This window comes from Terrapene carolina, unplaced genomic scaffold (assembly GCF_002925995.2).
Source record: "Terrapene carolina triunguis isolate 2854851 unplaced genomic scaffold, T_m_triunguis-2.0 Scaffold139, whole genome shotgun sequence".
Classification (NCBI taxonomy): Eukaryota; Metazoa; Chordata; order Testudines; family Emydidae; genus Terrapene; species Terrapene triunguis.
In genome coordinates this window covers 10,505,029-10,524,545 of record NW_020664490.1, presented here as the reverse complement: position 1 = coordinate 10,524,545, position 19,517 = coordinate 10,505,029, and the positions used below count along the sequence as shown (strand labels likewise).

Sequence of the window (19,517 nt, the reverse complement as noted above, 5' to 3'; positions counted from 1 at the left end):
CCTGCTTGCCAGGCTGGTGCCTGGAGCCGGCCCTGCCCTCATGGCACACCCGCTATACACAATATTCTTCAAAGATAAAGTTACCCTAAGACTGAATCCTAAGTTCTTACCTAAGGTGGTCTCATCATTCCATCTCATCCGACCCATTCACCTCCCTATATTGTACCTGAGACCCCCTGGGGATAGACAGGAGTCAACACGCTGGACATCCGCAGAGCACTAGCCTTTCACATAGACAGAACAAAGACATTCCACAAGTCTCCAAAATTATGCATGCCAATCACTGAACGATCGAAAGGAGACGCCATGTCTAACCAGACACTGTCCAGATGGATTTCTGAATATATCATATTGTGCTACCTCCACTACGATTTTCAACCTCCAACAGGGATTCACACCCATTCCACCAGAGCTTTATCAGCTTTGATAGCATTTCTTAACAATGTCCCCATTACAGACCTCTGTAAAGCAGCAACTTGGGCCTCAGCCCATACATTTATTTACACAACCCTATGCATTAGAACATCATGCAACATCTGATGTAATATTTGGACCTACTGTATTTATCATGTGCCACGACCTCAACTCCAAAGCCCCTTCCTTCCACTGAAGAACACTGCTCCTAAGTCACCTAAAGTGGAGCACCCACAGGGACACTCCTCGAAGAAGAAAAGGTTACTCACCCTGTGCAGTAACTGAGATGATTCAAGATGATTGTCCTTCAGGGTGCTCCACTCCCCCCCCCCCATCCCTCTACGTCAGAGGTTCACACTGAATACTCTGCAGTAGAGAAGGAACTGAGAGGAGAACATAAGAACGGCCGTACCGGGTCAGACCAAAGGTCCATCTAGCCCAGTATCCTGTCTACTGACAGTGGCCAATGCCAGGTGCCCCAGAGGGAGTGGACCAACAGGCAATGTTCAAGTGATCTCTCTCCTGCCATCCATCTCCATCCTCTGACAAACAGAGGCTAGGGACACCATTCCTTACCCATCCTGGCTAATAGCCATTAATGGACTTCACCACCATGAATTTATCCAGTTCTCTTTTAAACGCTGTTATAGTCCTAGCCTTCACAACCTCCTCAGGTAAGGAGTTCCACAAGTTGACTGTGCGCTGCGTGAAGAAGAACTTCCTTGTATTTGTTTTAAACCTGCTGCCTATTAATTTCATTTGGTGACCCCTAGTTCTTGTATTATGGGAATAAGTAAATAACTTTTCCTTATCCACTTTCTCCACGTAACTCATGATTTTATATACCTCTATCATATCCCCCCTTAGCCTGCTCTTTTCCAAGCTGAAGAGTCCTAGCCTCTTTAATCTCTCCTCATATGAGACCCTAATCATTTTAGTTGCCCTTTTCTGAACCTTTTCTAGTGCCAGTATATCTTTTTTTAGATGAGGAGACCACATCTGTACGCAGTATTCGAGATGTGGGAGTACCATCGATTTATATAAGGGCAATAATATATTCTCAGTCTTATTCTCTATCCCCTTTTTAATGATCCCTAACATCCTGTTTGCTTTTTTGACCGCCTCTGCACACTGCGCGGACATCTTCAGAGAACTATCCACGATGACTCCAAGATCTTTTTCCTGACTTGTTGTAACTAAATTAGCCCCCATCATATTGTATGTATAGTTGGGGTTATTTTTTCCAATCTGCATTACTTTACATTTATCCACATTAAATTTCATTTGTCATTTTGTTGCCCAATCACTTAGTTTTGTGAGATCTTTTTGAAGTTCATCACAGTCTGCTTTGGTCTAAACTATCTTGAGCAGTTTAGTATCATCTGCAAACTTTGCCACCTCACTATTTACCCCTTTCTCCAGATCATTTATAAATAGGTTGAATAGGATTGGTCCGAGGACTGACCCTTGGGGAACACCACTAGTTACCCCTCTCCATTCTGAGAATTTACCATTAATTCCTACCCTTTGTTCCCGGTCTTTTAACCAGTTCTCAATCCATGAAAGGACCTTCCCTTTTATCCCTTGACAACTTAATTTACATAAGAGCCTTTGGTGAGGGACCTTGTCAAAGGCTTTCTGGAAAGGTTGGTAGCACAGTGCCAGATAACTGCCTAAGGCGGCGTGAGACGGGGACTGCACATGTGCAACCGAGCCAGGTACTGCTACCACAAATCTCTGATTACAAGCACCAAGGCACACGAACACCTAAAGTGCAGCACCCACAGGGACAACCATCTCGAAGAACCTCAATTACTGCACAGAGTGAGTAACCTTCTCTTCATGATACGACAAAAGGGCATTTTGCACTAACTTGAGAATTCTGACTGCTGTCATTTTTGGATCAAAAAGTGATAAGAAATGTCTTGCCCGGCTAAATATAATTATTAATCGCAGCATTGATTTACCAGTCTGGTATGTTTTTATCTGCATCAGTCTTCCCTGCAGGAAGATATGCTACAACAGTCAGTGAGACATGTAGCTATGGGACAGGCATGAAACAAGGTATTAGGTATGAATTCCATCCAGAAAAGAAATTTCAGTCAGTTCAGGTTTTTTCTTTATTATTAGAAGTTTATCATTTATTAAAAATGAGTAGGTTATTTGTCACCATGGTATCTGGGCATACTTTTCATACAGCCTTACAGTTTACCAAAGTATGCCAAAAGAAAAACTTACTTAACTAATAGTGTTCTAATAGATTGTCCATACCAATCCGCATTCCTGATGTACTTCAGCACTTCACATTAAGCCTACACTAATTCAAGTATTTGCAAAAAAGTAGCTCTCAAGGATGATAAAAAGAAAGAAATGGCCGACGAGTCATAAGGTGAAAGATCTAAGCAAGTTGTCTCATTACACTTGTGGCTGGAAAGAACTGAGGAAGTATTGGTTCTGTGCCTTCTCATGTAACCTCCTCTTGAGCAGCAGCAGTAATAGTATTTCTTTGTATTTCAGAGGCTGAGATCAGGGTCCTGTTATGCTAGCTACTATACATACATATAATCCCTGCCCCAAAGAGCTTACAACATGAGTAGACAAAACAGACAACGGGTAGGAAAGTAAGAGAGGCACAAAGAGGTGATATGACTTGCCCAAAGTCTCAGAGCTGGTGACTGACAGAGCTGGGCATAGAATCCAGGTTTCCTAATTCCTGATTCAGTGTGGTCCAAGGCTAGATCTGTACAGTCCTCAATCATTAAAGCTTTTTAGAAGGTTCTGGACTTAATGTGGAGCATGCAGGCACATCCCAAGAGTAGAATCTATACTGAAGATTCTTGAAGAAAAACATTGGAATCTTCAGAATAAAGACTGAGGGGAAATCCTGGCCCTAGTGAAGTCAGTGCGAGTTTTGCCTCTGACTTCAACAGGGCAATGATTTTAATCCATATATTTTGCCACTGTCTGTAGCAAGCAGCTCAGCTTTTCTGAGTTGGGAGTTAACAGCTTGTAGATATTAAAAAGAATTGAACTCTTGCAAATTCAGGAAAGCTGAGTAAAGAGATGTCTTGTGTCCCACCCCAGATGTGAGCAGGTGGGTTCTGGGTGTATATTCAGCAGGATCAAATTCCAGAGGAAAAGAGAGGTCTCTGCAAAAACCTGCCCCTTGAGTCTCTTAATATACCATGAGATGGTTGAGTTCAGGATCCTGACAAAAGCAAGAAAGGAGAGCAGCAGAATACAGACCCTGGACTTCAGAAAAGCAGACTTTGACTCCCTCAGGGAACTGATGGGCAGGATCCCTGGGAAGGCTAATATGAGGGGGAAAGGAGTACAGGAGAACTGGCTGTATTTTAAAGAAGCCTTATTGAGGGCGCAGGAACAAACCATCCCGATGCGCAGAAAGAATAGCACATATGGTAGGCGACCAGCTTGGTTTAACAGAGAAATCTTCGGCGAGCTTAAACACAAAAAGGAAGCTTACAAGAAGTGGAAACTTGGACAGATGACTAGGGAGGAGTATAAAAATATTGCTTAGCATGCCGGGGTATAATCAGGAAGGCCAAAGCACAATTGGAGTTGCAGCTAGCAAGGGATGTGAAGGGTAACAAGAAGGGTTTCTACAGGTATGGTAGCAACAAGAAGGTGGTCAGGGAAAATATGGGACCCTTACTGAATGGGGGAGGCAACCTAGTGACAGATGATGTGGAAAAACTGAAGTATTCAATGGTTATTTTGCCTTGGTCTTCACAGACAAGGTCAACTCCCAGACTGCTGCACTGGGCAGCACAGTATGGGGAGGACGTGAGCAGCCCTCAGTGGTGAAAGAACAGGTTAAGGACTATTTAGAAAAGCTGGACATACCCAAGTCCATGGGGACGGAAGCAATGCATCCGAGGGTGCTGAGGGAGTTGGCTGATGTGATTGCAGAGCCACTGGCCATTATCTTTGAAAACTCGCTGCGATTGGGTGAGGTCCCGGACGATGGGAAAAAGGAAAATATAGTGTCCATCTTTAAAAAAGGGAAGAAGGAGAATCTGGGGAACTATAGACCGGTCATCCTCACCTCAGTCCCCGGAAAAGTCATGGAGCAGGTCCTCAAGGAATCCATTTTGAAGCATTTGGAGGAGAGGAAAGTGATCAGGAACAGTCAACATGGATTCACTAAGGGCAAATCATGCCTAACCAACCTGTTTGCCTTCTATGATGAGATAACTGGGTCTGTGGATATGGGGAAAGTGGTGGACGTGATATACCATGACATTAGCAAAGCTTTCGATACGGTCTCCCACAGTATTCTTGGCAGCAAGTTAAAGAAGTATGGGCTGGAGGAATGGACTGTAATATGGATAGAAAGCTGGCTAGATCATCGGGCTCAACAGGTGGCGATCAATGGCTCAATGTCTAGTTGGCAGCCGGTACTAAGCAGAGTGCCCCAGGGGTTGGTCCTGAGGCTGGTTTTGTTCAACATCTTCATTAATGATCTGGATGATGGGATGGATTGCACCCTCAGCAAGTTCGTGGATGACTCTAAGCTGGAGGGAGAGGTAGATACACTGGGGAGAGGGATAGCGTCCAAAGTGACCTAGACAAATTAGAGGATTGGGCCAAAAAAATCTGATGAGGTTCAACAAGGACAAGTGCAGAGTCCTGCACTTAGGAAGGTAGAATCCCGTGCACTGCTACAGGCTGGGGATCAACTGGCTAAGCAGCGTTCTGCAGAAAAGGTCCTCGGGATTACAGTGGAGGAGAAGCTGGATATGAATCAACAGTGTGCCCTTGTTGCCAAGAAGGCTAATGGCATATTCGGCTGCATTAGTAGGAGCATTGCCAGGAGATCGAGGGAAGTGATTATTCCCCTCTATTCGGCACTGGTGAGGCAACATCTGGAATATTGCGCCCAGCTTTGGGCCCCCCCACTACAGAAAGGATGTGGACAAATTGGAGAGAGTCCAGGGGAGGGCAGCGAAAATGATTAGGGGGCTGGGGCACATGACTTCTGAGGAGAGGCTGTGGGAACTGGGCTTATTCCGTTTGCAGAAGAGAAGAGTGAGGGGGGATTTGATAGCAGCCTTCAACTACCTGAAGGGGGGTTCCAAAGAGGATGGAGCTAGGCATGGGGCGGGCAAACTTTTTTTGGCCTGAGGGCCACATCGGGTTTCCAAAATTGTGTGGAGGGCAGGTTAGGGGAGGCTGTGCCTCCCCAAACAGCGAGGCGTGGTCCGGCCCCCGCCCCCTATCCGACCCCCCCACTTCTCGCCTCCGATGGCCTGCCCGGGACCCCTTCCCCATCCAACCACCCCTGCTCCCTGTCCCCTGACTGCCCCCAGATCCCCCACCCCTGACTGCCCCCTGCCGCCACATCCAACCCCGTCTCTCCTTCCTGACTACCTCCCCGGGACCCCTGCCCCCATTCAATCCCCCTGTTGCCTGCCCTCTGACTGCCCCACCCCCTATTCACCACCCCCTGACCACCACCCCAAACTCCCCTGCCCTCTATCCAAACCCCCCTGCTCCCTGCCCCCTTACTGCGCTGCCTAGAGCGCTGGTGGTGCTACAGCCGTGCCGCCCAGAGCACCAGGACAGGCAGCCGTGCCGCCCGGCTGGAGCCAGCCAAACCACCATGCAGCACAGAGCACCCGGTCAGGCCCGGGCTCTGCAGTCGCGCTGCCACCCAGAGCATTGCGCCAGCAGTGCAGTGAGCTGAGGCTGCAAACTTCTGAGAGTGCTGAGGGTGCAGTCCACGCCATCCTCCAGATCATTAATGAAGATATTGAACAAAACCGGCCCCAGAACCGACCCTTGGGGCACTCCGCTTGAAACCGGCTGCCAACTAGACATGGAGCAGTTGATCACTACCCGTTGAGCCCGACGATCTAGCCAGCTTTCTATCCATATTACAGTCCATTCCTCCAGCCCATACTTCTTTAACTTGCTGCCAAGAATACTGTGGGAGACCGTATCAAAAGCTTTGCTAAAGTCAAGGAATAACACATCCACTGCTTTCCCCTCATCCACAGAGCCAGTTATCTCATCATAAAAGGCAATTAGGTTAGTCAGGCACGACTTCCCCTTGGTGAATCCATGCTGACTGTTCCTGATCACTTTCCTCTCCTCTAAGTGCTTCAGAATTGATTCCTTGAGGACCTGCTCCATGATTTTTCCAGGGAGTGAGGTGAGGCTGACTGGCCTGTCGTTCCCCGGATCCTCCTCCTTCCCTTTTTTAAAGATGGGCACTACATTAGCCTTTTTCCAGTCATCCTGGACCTCCCCCGATCGCCATGAGTTTTCAAAAATAATGGCTAATGGCTCTGCAATCTCATCTGCCAACTCCTTTAGCACCCTCGGATGCAGTGCATCTGGCCCCATGGACTTGTGCACGTCCAGTTTTTCTAAATAGTCCCGAACCACTTCTTTCTCCAGAGGGCTGGTCACCTTCTCCTCATACTGTGCTGCCCAGTGCAGCAGTCTGGGAGCTGACCTTGTTTGTGAAGACAGAGGCAAAAAAATCATTGAGTACATTAGCTTTTTCCACATCCTCTGTCAGTAGGTTCCCTCCCTCATTCAGTAAGGGGCCCACACTTTCCTTGACTTCCTTCTTGTTGCTAACATACCTGAAGAAACCCTTCTTGTTACTTTTAACATCTCTTGCTAGCTGCAACTCCAAGTGTGATTTGGCCTTCCTGATTTCACTCCTGCAAGCCTGAGTAATATTTTTATACTCCTCCCTGGTCATTTGTCCAATCTTCCACTTCTTGTAAGCTTCTTTTTTGCTTTTAAGATCAGCAAGGATTTCACTATTTAGCCAAGCTGGTCGCCTGCCATATTTACTATTCTTTCTACACATCGGGATGGTTTTTTCCTGCAACCCCAATAAGGATTCTTTAAAATACAGCCAGCTCTCCTGGACTCCTTTCCCCCTCATGTTATTCTCCCAGGGGATCCTGCCCATCAGTTCCCTGAGGGAGTCAAAGTCTGCTTTTCTGAAGTCCAGGGTCCGTATTCTGCTGCTCTCCTTCCTTCCTTGTGTCAGGATCCTGAACTCGACCATCTCATGGTCACTGCCTTCCAGGTTCCCATCCACTTTTGCTTCCCCTACTAATTCTTCCCAGTTTGTGAGCAGTAGGTCTAGAAGAGCTCTGCCCCTAGTTGGTTCCTCCAGCACTTGCACCAGGAAATTGTCCCCTACACTTTCCAAAAACTTCCTGGATTGTCTGTGCACCGCTGTATTGCTCTCCCAGCAGATATCAGGGTGATTAAAGTCTCCCATGAGAACCAGGGCCTGTGATCTAGTAACTTCTGCTAGTTGCCGGAAGAGAGCCTCGTCCACCTCATCCCCCTGGTCTGGTGGTCTATAGCAGACTCCCACCACGACATCACCCTTGTTGCTCACACTTCTAAACTTTATCCAGAGAGACTCAGGTTTTTCTGCAGTTTCATACCAGAGCTCTGAGCAGTCATACTCCTCTCTTACATACAATGCAACTCCCCCATCTTTTCTGCCCTGCCTGTCCTTCCTGAACAGTTTATATCCATCCATGACAGTACTCCAGTCATGTGAGTTATCCCACCAAGTCTCTGTTATTCCAATGACATCATAGTTCCTTGACTGTGCCAGGACTTCCAGTTCTCCCTGCTTGTTTCCCAGGCTTCTTGCATTTGTGTATAGGCACTTAAGATAACTCGCTGATTGTCCCGCTTTCTCAGTCTGAGACAGGAGTCCTCCCTTCTTGCACTCTCCTGCTCATGCTTCCTCCCGGTATCCCATTTCCCCACTTACCTCAGGGCTTTGGTCTCCTTCCCCCGGTGAACCTAGTTTAAAGCCCTCCTCACTAGGTTAGCCAGCCTGCTTGCGAAGATGCTCTTCCCTCTCTTCGTTAGGTGGAGCCCGTCTCTGCCTAGCACTCCTCCTTCTTGGAACACCATCCCATGGTCGAAGAATCCAAAGCCTTCTCTCCGACACCACCTGCGTAGCCATTCGTTGACTTCCACAATTCGACGGTCTCTACCCAGGCCTTTTCCCTGCACAGGGAGGATAGACGAGAACACCACTTGCACCTCAAACTCCTTTATCCTTCTTCCCAGAGCCACGTAGTCTGCAGTGATCCGCTCAATGTCATTCTTGGCAGTAACATTGGTGTCCACGTGGAGAAGCAGGAAGGGGTAGTGATCCGAGGGCTTGATGAGTCTCGGCAGTCTCTCCGACACATTGTGAATCCTAGCTCCTGGCAAGCAGCAGACCTCTCAGTTTTCTCGGTCAGGGCGGCAGATAGATGACTCAGTCCCCCTGAGGAGGGAGTCCCCGACCACCACCACCCTCCTCCTTCTCTTGGGAGCAGTGGTCGTGGAACCCCCATCCGTAGGACAGTGCATCTCATGCCTTCCAATCGGTGGAGTCTCCTTCTGATCCCTTCCCTCAGATGTATCATCTACTCCACTCTCCGCATTGGTACCTGTGGAGAGAACATGAAAACAGTTGCTCACCTGTATCTCCATTGCTGGTACATGGACGCTCCTCTTTCTTCTTCTGGAGGTCACATGCTGCCAATTTTCTTCACTGTCCCTCAGTCCCCTCTGCGCAACCTGCTCCGATTCTTCAGAACATTGTGCCTGTAGAAGCATATCCTGACGTCTGTCCAGGAAATCTTCATTTTCTCTTATGCAACGCAGGGTCGATACTTGTTTCTCCAGACCTCGCACCTTCTCTTCCAATATGGAGACCAGCTTGCACTTTCTACAGACAAAGTCACTTCTGTCCTGTGGAAGAAAGACAAACATGGCACAATCTGTGCAGGTTACAACAACTCAGTTGGTCCTGCTTTGAGCAGGGGGTTGGACTAGATGATCTCCTGAGGTCTCTGAGGAATCTTCTCTGATTCTAAACTTTGAGACAGGTTAGCTGAACTGTTCCTTCTAAGCACAACGTGTATTGCAAGTCACAGGGACAGTAGTGGTCTCTGAGGTACCTGGCATCTAAATCATTTAGGGTTTCTTAAATGGTAGCCAGCACTTTGAATTTCACCCTGACAATAGCCAGGTATAAGAGGATCTGATCAGTTTAAAAGGCTTTTTGCATTACTATAGCTAATACTTCTAAATGGCCTTTAAGTTTATACCCTAATAGACAAAATTACAATAGTTTAACATTGATTAAAAAAAAACACATATTTGAAGATTAGACTCGAGCAGCTTATTTTTAATCTCTCTCTCTATCCCTTTTCTCTCCCTGCCCAAACAAAATATCTTCATGCAGCCCCTACACATTAATAGAGCTAGTTTTAGATGCAGAAATCATGTTATTGGTCACACCAACGTTGTTCGTTCCTCAAGATACTGTATGAACTTCCATAAATATGTGCATGTGCCACACACTCCCCCAACACTGTGCTGATACGTACAAGCCATTACCCTTGCTATGAACTGAACCTTAAGCCTAGCTGAGTGAAATGTGTGTCTGTAAAGGCAGCCTATTTACCTGCAAATTAACTTTCTCATCATTCCAGTGGATACCACAAAGATATTGTACACTTTTCTCTTAACAAATGCACTGCAAAATGCAGGTAATATGCAGCAGTATGGTGATCTTTATTTACCATGCTGTATAACATGTTTTATAATGCTCTTTAGAGCAGCATCAGACGATAAATGTATGTGGGCCTAATATTTACCACTGAGATATTTGCTACATTAAGAAAAATCTATTAAAATACCCACTGCATTCTTGGAAGGATTTAGCAGTTGCTAGACTGCCAGTCAGCCAAGGGTATACAAGAGTTATTGTCATTTTGATTTTCAGATGAGTCATTTGGTATATTGCCCCCAAAGGCTCTTCATTATGATTCAGTGCACAGCATATAACATTGCTTTGGCTTTCTGGGCTTCATGGAATCCGAGTGGGGGTTGCAGTTGCTCAGCATTCTGAAGCAGCGGCTGTATGTTTAATTGACACCTTTGATGTAGCCCTAAGACAGCACCTGCACCTCCCACTGCTGCTCTGAAGACGTCAGCCTTACGCAGAAAAGGCTTCTGCTTATGAGTCCTGCATCTCATTCAGCTCACTCTGTGAGCAGCCCTAGCTATCCTTAACTAATCCCACCGCTTCCCATCTATGCTACAGCTTGGCTTAGTACAGGGAAAGAATTTTTGTGCTTGCTATCATCAGGTTAAACACTAAGACTGTGTCCATGTTAGAACTCATAGAAGGTAAGTTAAATGCCTTATTGATACGTTAGTATGTAAATATTCATATAAGATTGAGAATTCAGGTGTCTAGTTGCTGATTTTTTTTCCTGAAACTGACAAATATGATTGTTAATATGCCAGTTGTTTATTTAAAGAGTGTGTGCATATAATGCATTTCTTTCTATGCTTTAGTAAGCTTTTAAGAACATTATTGGCATCCTCTATGTGATACTCTTCAGGTATTAGGTATTTAATTTTACAGAGCATGTCATATAAAGGCTGAAAATGCTTCTAAAATTAAATACATTGAAATATTTTGAAGGAACTTTACTATTTAAGTAAGTGATGATTTGGTATAATGTATACCTGAGATTTTATGGCCAGTTCAGTTGAATGTCTGAAGTCCATCTGAGTTAGTTCTGGGATGATGTTTGGGTCAGATAGTAATGCAAAAATGTCTTCAAACAAGTGAGGGTTTAACAGCAAGCTACAGTGAATTGTTCTTGCAAGCAGTGCTGCTTTTTATTCCTAGTTCGTAGCACTGAGAGGCATAATTAAATGGGATGAAAGGGATTAAATATAGGTAATATTTGTTAAGGCAACAAAGCATTATGGCTTTCCATGATATGCATGCATAGGCACTATACGGTTTAAGAAAATTTAATGAAATTCATCACCATTGACTTAAACAATCGTTTTAGATTGGCTGCTTATTTGTTTAAGCACTGTATAAATTGGCAGTGTGAGAGTCACAGTGCTAGAAAAGCAGTTCATTTCTGCACTACCTTATTTAACATTTACAGATCTGAAAAGGGTGAATGGGTACCTTAAGAAAAAGTAGATAGAATTAAGACATGCTTATTAATTATTTTCCTCTGCTTTTACTCTGTAGGTACCATGAGCCAAACATTTATTTCTGTATTTATTTATTGTTCTTCTAGTTAATGGAACCCCTGGTAGCCAGCTTTCTACTCCCCGCTCTGGGAAGTCTCCAAGCCCATCTCCTACCAGCCCAGGAAGCCTGCGAAAACAGAGGGTAAGGAAACAAGGAACTGATTTTTGAGACTGGCTGAGCAACGATCTGGCATGGGTGCCACCAAAATTGCCTTCCCCAAAAGTGTTCATTACACCTAGCCAGAAGTATGGGGTGGAAGAGGTTGGCTACAATTCTTGTTGTGCCCGTGCAACACTCTTAAACATCTGGAATGCAACTGTTCTCCATCTAGCAGAATATTAAGTGTGCTGGGTAATGGCTTACCTTTAAGAAGAAAAAAAGAGGTCTTTGCTCTTGCTTTCAGAACACTTTTATGTCTTTGTTTTTTGCCAAGCATTTCACAACTGGAGGAAAAGTTAGACCTCCTAAAAGTTCCATATTTATTTATTGGCACCCCAGCTTTAATTCTAAGGTAAAGTGAAGGAGTGCTCTGTGGAATTTAGCTATATTATCATGACCATATACAATAATTTTTTGTTCGGCCAGCCAAAGTGGCTCAGCATCAAGGCAAGAGCGGGATGTATTAGTGCTTTGGAGGCCCAGGATCATCAATAGATTTTCAATTCCTGTACCAAAAGCCTAGGTATATAGTGTACCTAACCATCATCGTATTCCCTCTAGTATGATGGTGGTAGCTGTGTTATTGCTGTAGTATAACAGAACATTTTTGGTTCAACATAGCGTTCTCGTGTATGGGAGTGGGCAGGTCAGTGCTGTGCACACTGATTTAATTAATTGGATTCGTCCAAAGAGAATGAAATGGATGTCTATTGATCTTCTCTTCTGACATTTTCTCAACTGTGGTCTGTGGGCCTCAGAGAAATCATCTTTGAGTCACTGCATCATGTCTCAGATTGGCTTGCAAATGCAGTTGGACCCAGGCTTTCTCATCCTCCTTCAATTTTAAATAAACTATGAGTTAGCTTCCTGTCTCTATGAAGTAGGGAGTTATAAGCAAACCTGACAGTTGTGACTCGAAGCCTCAGTTTAGTCAGGTTTCGGATTATTTGGAACACAGGTAGGTAAGAACATGAGTTGCATTTGGTGTGAGTTGTTCCTGAAGCCCTCTCCTTGGCAGTAGTGTCATCTTGGTTCTTTTGATCTGACTCCCAAGGTTTATTGGATTAATTGTTAGTAGGTCGCTGTGGGTGGGGGAAATGTCATCTGAATTTGCTAGATTTCACAGTGATGATACGGGTCTCTATTGAGGTGGATGGCATCATCAGCAGAAAGGATTCTCTCATTGGCTCTGAGGCCACCTCTTTTCCTGATACATCTCAGTCTTCTCCCTCCCCATCACTGATGCTGTTTTTGCATCAGGAAGGGCAGAAAACCTTTTCTCCTATTAATGATGTTCATTGGGGGAGGGCTGAAAGGAAGCCATGTGGTCAGCACCTTTCCATGCCAAGTGCATCACCTCTACCTGTTTTTGATTTCCAAATGTGGAGCGTAAGGCACATGGATTCTTCCTATCCAGTACCTCTTCTTGGGAAGAAGATGTTCCAATTGCACAGGGTTTTAAACATTGCGTGGTGGTATGATCAAAATGTTCAGCAAATTGGAAATTTTCTTTTGAAATTCAAGATAAACTAAAGGAGCAATAACTCTTCTGTAAAAGGGTCAGGTTCTGCCCTCAATAATTGCCAGCAGTCCCACTGATTTCAGTGGGAGATGCGTGCGTTCCTGTGGGCAAAATGTGACCCAAAGCTTTGTCTGTAGGGGAAAAAAGAGAAAAAGGTATGTGAACGTAGGGTATACACAGGTGCACGCTATGTAAAGATTGCAAACCCCTGTATTATGTCTTTTTATAAAGAGACAAAATATGTCTATACATGTAGAAACATATATTACATTACATGCAAAAAAACTACATTAAAATGTTATTTAGATTGCAAAGTCAAACATTTTAAAGTTAGGGAGTGCAAGAAGTACGGGTGGCCTGTGCATCTAACTCAGTTCTGTTGTGTGTCCAAACTATGCATTTAACGAGTCAAAAGTCCTGTGGCAAAAATACTACGTGATCACGTAATTAAAGATCATAATGCACAGGCACAAGGGACAAATTATGGATGCACAGGCAACCATAAGCTGGCATTTTATAACTTTGAGTGTTGTACTTTAAATCCTAAAAAGTCTTTTTTAATGTTTTTTTTTAATGCAATTGCCTGGGATTGTTTTTTCCAAGGAAAAGTGAATGAACAAGTTATTTTATATCTGATTGTAACAAACTCCCCTTCATGCATCAATGGGGTTTGATCCATGAGCCTTCAGCACTGCAGCATAAGCTGCAACCATTTGAGCTTCAGGACTAACTACATTAGCCAGCAGCAGGAAAAGGTGGTTATCCCAGAGTGGGGAGATGGCTTCTGATACTATGTGCTGGGATCACAAGGTGGTTGAGGGGAGCCTGGTCTGACACTCACTCACTCACTCTCTCACACACACACACACACACACACACACTCTCTCTCTCCGACGCTGGGAGGTGGAGGACTCCTGTCCCATGTGGTTCCCTTGTGGGGTGGACATGAGCTGCTTGGACCATGTCCTAGATCTCGGTGGTTTATGGGTGGATCCCAGCTAGATCCTCTCTTCTGCTTGGGAGATGGGAGAATTCCTGTCCCAGATGGTGCCCCCAGAGAGCCGATGAGACACTTACACTATATGCTCCATCCCCGTCGGCAGGAGTTAGGGGAGTGCCTGACCTATGTCTTGTTGCCAGGGGGATGAGATGCTGAGCCAATGTGATGTGCTGGATCTGGGAAGGGAGGAGGTTGTCAAAGAAATCCCAGCCTGGCTCTCTACCTGAACCTCCTTCCAGATACATGTGCTCTGGTAGCTCTTTGGTGTTCCTGGTACATTGTCTGCTGCAATGGCAGTAGCCTGGGCGAAGCTATTTAGAATGGTCAGTGATTTCGGCAGGCTGCTAGAATTGTCTTGCTGAAAGGAAATCGTCATTTATAACACTTTGGAATTTAATGGTAGAAAGAAACGTCACTTGTAGCTTGAAGAGTTTCTCCCAATTGAATATCAAAGGCCTGTTGCAAACTATAGGGGTATTCAGGCTTCTCAAAGAAAAGATCCTAAGAATCTTTTATAATTTAAAGTGTTAGGCAACCTAAGTATAGGGGTCGCTACCATCACCCCATATATTTGTGTATATACAGTAACTCCTCACTTAATGTTGTAGTTATGTTCCTGAAAAATGCAACTTTAAGCAACCTCCCCTCAGCCTCCTGAACACCACGTCCTCGCTCCTCCCCCCAGCCTCCTGAAAGCTGCAAACCAGCTGATTGCCATGGGTAGGAGGCAGGGGAGGGAGGGGGGAGGCTGCGCGCTGCGTCCTCGCTCCTCCCCTCAGCCTCCTGAACGCCGCAAGACAGCTGATTGCCGTGGGCAGGAGGCGGGGGGAACAGGGGAAAGGCATTGATCCGCAGGATACGCCAGTGGGTGGGAGGCGCTGGGGGTGGTGTGGCGTAGGGGAGCTGATGGGGGGCTGCCAGCCGTGGACAAAGCAGGCGGCCAAACGATGTTATAGCGGAGCATTGCACAACTTTAAACTTGCATGTTCTGTAATGGAGCAGGGATGTAACATCGAAACAATGTTAAGCGAGAGGACGTTAAGTGGGGAGTTACTGTACTTTTAAAAGATGAAATCTTGGCCCTACTGAAGACAATGAAAGTTTTGCCATTTACTTCAATAGGGCCAGTGTAACCCACATGCCTCCTAGGTGTGGTGTTCTGTCACATCTAGTGGCACCGAGACCCCTTAGGTCTGGGCTACAGTAGCGGGGGGGTTCGAACTAAGATACGCAACTTCAGCTACGCGAATAGCGTAGCTGAAGTCGAAGTATCTTAGTTCAACTTACCTGGCCGTCCTCACGGCGGCGAGTCGACTGCCGCAGCTCCCCCGTCGACTCCGTTTACTCCTCCTGCTGAGGTGGAGTACAGGCGTCGATTCGCGGATCTATTTATCGCGTCCAGACAAGACGCGATAAATCGATCCCCAATACATCGAACACTACCCGCCAATATGGCGGGTAGTATAGACGTACCCTTAGAGAGATAAAATGAGTCTGCTCTAGAACCTTAGCTAAGAACCAGTTGGTTTTTAGCTCATGCGGTAGAGGCTCATGCGCTAAGCTCCAGAGGTCCCAGGTTCCATCCGGCCCGCTGACGACTGAGGTCTGTTGGTGTTGCACCAGGATTTCACATTATTCATGAAAACCAACACTTGTAAAACCTTAGGGATACAGTTTTAAACACTCAGAACTCAGGAAATGGAAAAGCAAGTTTCACCCTTACCTATTTGCATACATATGGCTCGATCCTGTCTTTCTGTAACTATGTAACATCCATTGAAATCAGTGAGAGTTGTGCATTAATAGCTCAGGGTAAGATTGGGCCTACTTCATAGGGAAATGACATTGGACAGTGTAGCTAGCAATCCAGAGCAATTCTATAGGTGAGACATAGACAATTTAATATTAATAAGAGATCCTTAATTTTGCATTTCCTGACTGTCTCAAATTGAAATCTTAATGTTACAGTAATGTAATTTGTCATAATTAAATTTCACCAATTTTGAAAATAGAAAATGAGATTAGTATTTTAATATTTCTATTGTGTACTTCCACAGCTATATAGTTGAAAATCCATGCAATTTAGGAATGCCACAATGCGGGCAGGAACCGTCTCTGTGTTCTGTGTTTGCACAACACCTGGCATAATGGGGTCCTTGTCCAGGACTAGGGTTCCTAGGTACTACAGTAATACAAATAAATAAATAATAAATAGCAGAAAAATCACATATTCTTTAATTACTTTGGATATTATTTACGTTTGTTGTTACATAGTGTTGTAAACAATACTATTACTTTAATCTTAGCAGAGGTTTTGTACCATGCACATACCAACCTAATTTTTCAGTTCCTTTAATTATTTTAATTATAGTTTTGCTGCTTATCCTGAGACTAGTCCCCAGTGAGACTAATCAAGCTGAAAAGTTTAAAAATATAAAGTTCAGGAATTTTTTGTGGTATTGTGCAAAGAGGTCTTTATACAGCAGAAGTGTGGGATTTTTTTGATCATAACATAACAAAAATTGGTGGATAAATTTTCCAGAACATTCATCTTTTGACTAAGTTGATGCACAGAAAATTTTATTTCAGCACTAGCTATCAAATAACAAATGCTAGTGGGTCAGCAAATACACTGGGATTCCCAAAATTTCAAAAGTTGGATTTAGGTGTGCCTTCTGAGTGAGCTGTGAATGAAATAAAATGCATGGAACAAAACAAACTTTATTTTTGGTGGCTATTCCTTACGTTCAAAGGAGTCCTGGTGAAAATGACCCTAAAAATCTGTTTGATTAGAAAGTTTGATTAGCTCTCCTATCATGGCGTTCACTCAGCACTCTCCTGGCAGCTCGGGGGATCCTCTCTTTCCAGGTCCAACGCCCCCTTCTTCTGCTCACTGCATGCCCTGCACCTCTCTATAACTCTCTGCAACTCAGGGTGCTCTGTCTTCTTGGCTTCTTTCTCTCCTAGGTCACTATACTTCTCCCTTTCCAGGGTATCAAAGACTTTCCTTACCAACCGTTTCAGGCAGTCTTCTCTTTCACTGTCCCGATGGTGCTACTTCCCCAGTGACTGGTAGGGGAACCTGGGCTCACCATCTATTCCAGGTTCCAGGTCAGGGACCCTCTAATCAGCAGCATCGGTCTGCACTATCCTAAACCTTGGTGCCTTTTTCCTAAGCCTCTTCTACACCTATTGTCTCCCGCTTTCTCTGAGTATGCTAGCCCAAACTCCCTCCTCCTAGGGAGTTAATGCAGACTAAATTCCATAGCCTCACCCACACCTCCCTTCCCCCAGGGAGTGACTGCAGATTTCTTCCCTCTGCTATCAGCTCTCTGGATTTATAGAAGCCCCCTCTGTTCCTGCACAGGTGATCTTCCCCTAATTAGGGCTTACCTCTCAGCCGAAGTTTCCCCCAGCTTGCAGCCTAATAAGTTAATTGATCCCTCTGGCCTACAGTAACCCTTTCAGAATGAGTGTGGGGAACATACTCCATCACATCTCCTTACAAATGGGTGCATTTCTGTGCATTACGCTTCAGAAATACCAAAACATAACAATATGTACATATGGGAGAAGTTTGAATAATAAGCTAAATAGTTACATTAACAATTAGAAAGGACTGTTTACAGTTATGCCTCAGCCTATACTAAAAGACAGGGACACATTTAATGCATGATTTTCAGAATCTGGGGCCTGTTTTGCATGCTGTATGTATGCATGTGAATTAGTGATTTATGAGCACTTGGCTGTTATGGATACAGTTATGTATAATTCTTGACTTGTGTGCATGCAAAGAAAACACAGATGTTCATGGGTTATGATCTTTTATTTTTTAAAACAAAACAAAAGAAACCCATACATCTTAAATATTCCTTTCTTTTTAAGTCAAGATTTTTAGGATTTAAAAAAATAATAATGCTCTCCCAAGGAAGAAAATTTGAATACTATTACTGCTGAGTCCATCAATCTTCACCATTTTCATGTGAGGTGTTTGTGTACAATTGCAGGTTTCGGCAATGTCTGTCTTGTATTTGTTTTAATATTTGTAAACCCATGACATGTTTAAAGGAATCCTAGTGTGAGACTGAAGGTATCCACGCTGTTTTAATGAGTTGTGTTGTATGGGGGGATGGTAAGCCACTGAGGAACATAGAATTCATTTCCTCCCTCTCTGAACCAACACTTCTACTTATTTCACCTTGAAATGATGCTGCTCTACCATGCACCTTTTTGCTTGGTGAACTTTTACTTGTATTGCATATCTTTGAGAAACATGTTGTCTTGTGTAGGTTGGATGAGGCTACCCATTATACTCCCACACCTCTGGCATTTGAGGATTATCTGATCAGTCAGAGGATGCTTAGAGTGGGTGTTGAAAAATAGACGTTGCGCCTCTCTCTCTCTCCCTGCCTCTCTCTCCCTCTCCCTGCTGATATGAGCTTGTTGCTTGGCTACCATCAGAAAGAGCCAGTGACTAGGGATTTTAACATGCTGTCTTTTTACCAAATAAAAAAACTGTGGAAAAAGCAGCACCACTGTCAGATAGTTCTATATATGCAACCACAGTATTGAGGGTTAGCTGTCCTAGGATCAAATATTTCTGGACCCATGCTACATAGGTCAGGTGGCCTTTAGGTCTTGATGATCTTATAATACAAGGTAAGCATTTACTTTTCTGTTACTGTTTGAGAAGGAAACAAAAGGAAAATATTACTTGAACTCCATATTGCCAAGTCCCAAAGTGATATGAGATTCTGCAAAGCAATCAGATACTGTTTTATTACAGGGCATTTATTAGTTAAGGTTTAAAAAATGCCATTTAAAATATTTCCTATTGACAAAATCTAGATTTACTTATGTTTCTAGGGCTCTGATGATTTAAGACAGGTTACTTTAAATTAAACCAACAATTCTGATCTACAACAGCAAAGAGATTATAGGACAGTTGCAGTGTAACAAATTGAACACAATAAACAAATCTATACTGCCCTTCATCTTACAGGACCTGTATCGCCCACTCTCTTCGGATGATTTGGATTCAGTAGGAGACTCAGTGTAAAAGAGAAAATGGAACAGTGTTTATGGTTTGTGATTTGGTGAAGGTTTAACATTTCTTATGAGATTAGCTGCTAATTTACAGTAACAGTGAATGGCACAAAAGAGTTTTGCATATTTAATATTAAAGTCATAAAGTCAAATATATACAAATTTATGGAGGCATTTGTGGTTTTACCACTTCTTTTTGATGCAAGCTTTAGCGTAAGGCATTGAGTGCTTGACTCAGAAATGAAAACTAAGCATTTGTGCACACATTATGGGATAATGATTGGGTTAGGTGAATCTAA

General features: G+C 44.3%; 1 protein-coding gene across 3 annotated transcripts in view; it reads left to right on the top strand.

Annotated features, from left to right (window-relative positions):
• Positions 1 to 19,517, top strand: part of LOC113406795 (serine/threonine-protein kinase DCLK1) — a 346,452-nt gene that overhangs the window by 265,988 nt on the left and 60,947 nt on the right. For 2 of the 3 annotated variants that reach the window (XM_026653519.1, XM_026653520.1), the window contains exon 5: positions 11,538 to 11,632. In XM_026653519.1, the coding sequence (XP_026509304.1) occupies positions 11,538 to 11,632 (95 nt within the window). Of the gene's footprint in view, positions 1 to 11,537; positions 11,633 to 19,174; positions 19,328 to 19,517 lie in introns of those variants that run through there. The other variant, XM_026653518.1, reaches the window with a different exon arrangement.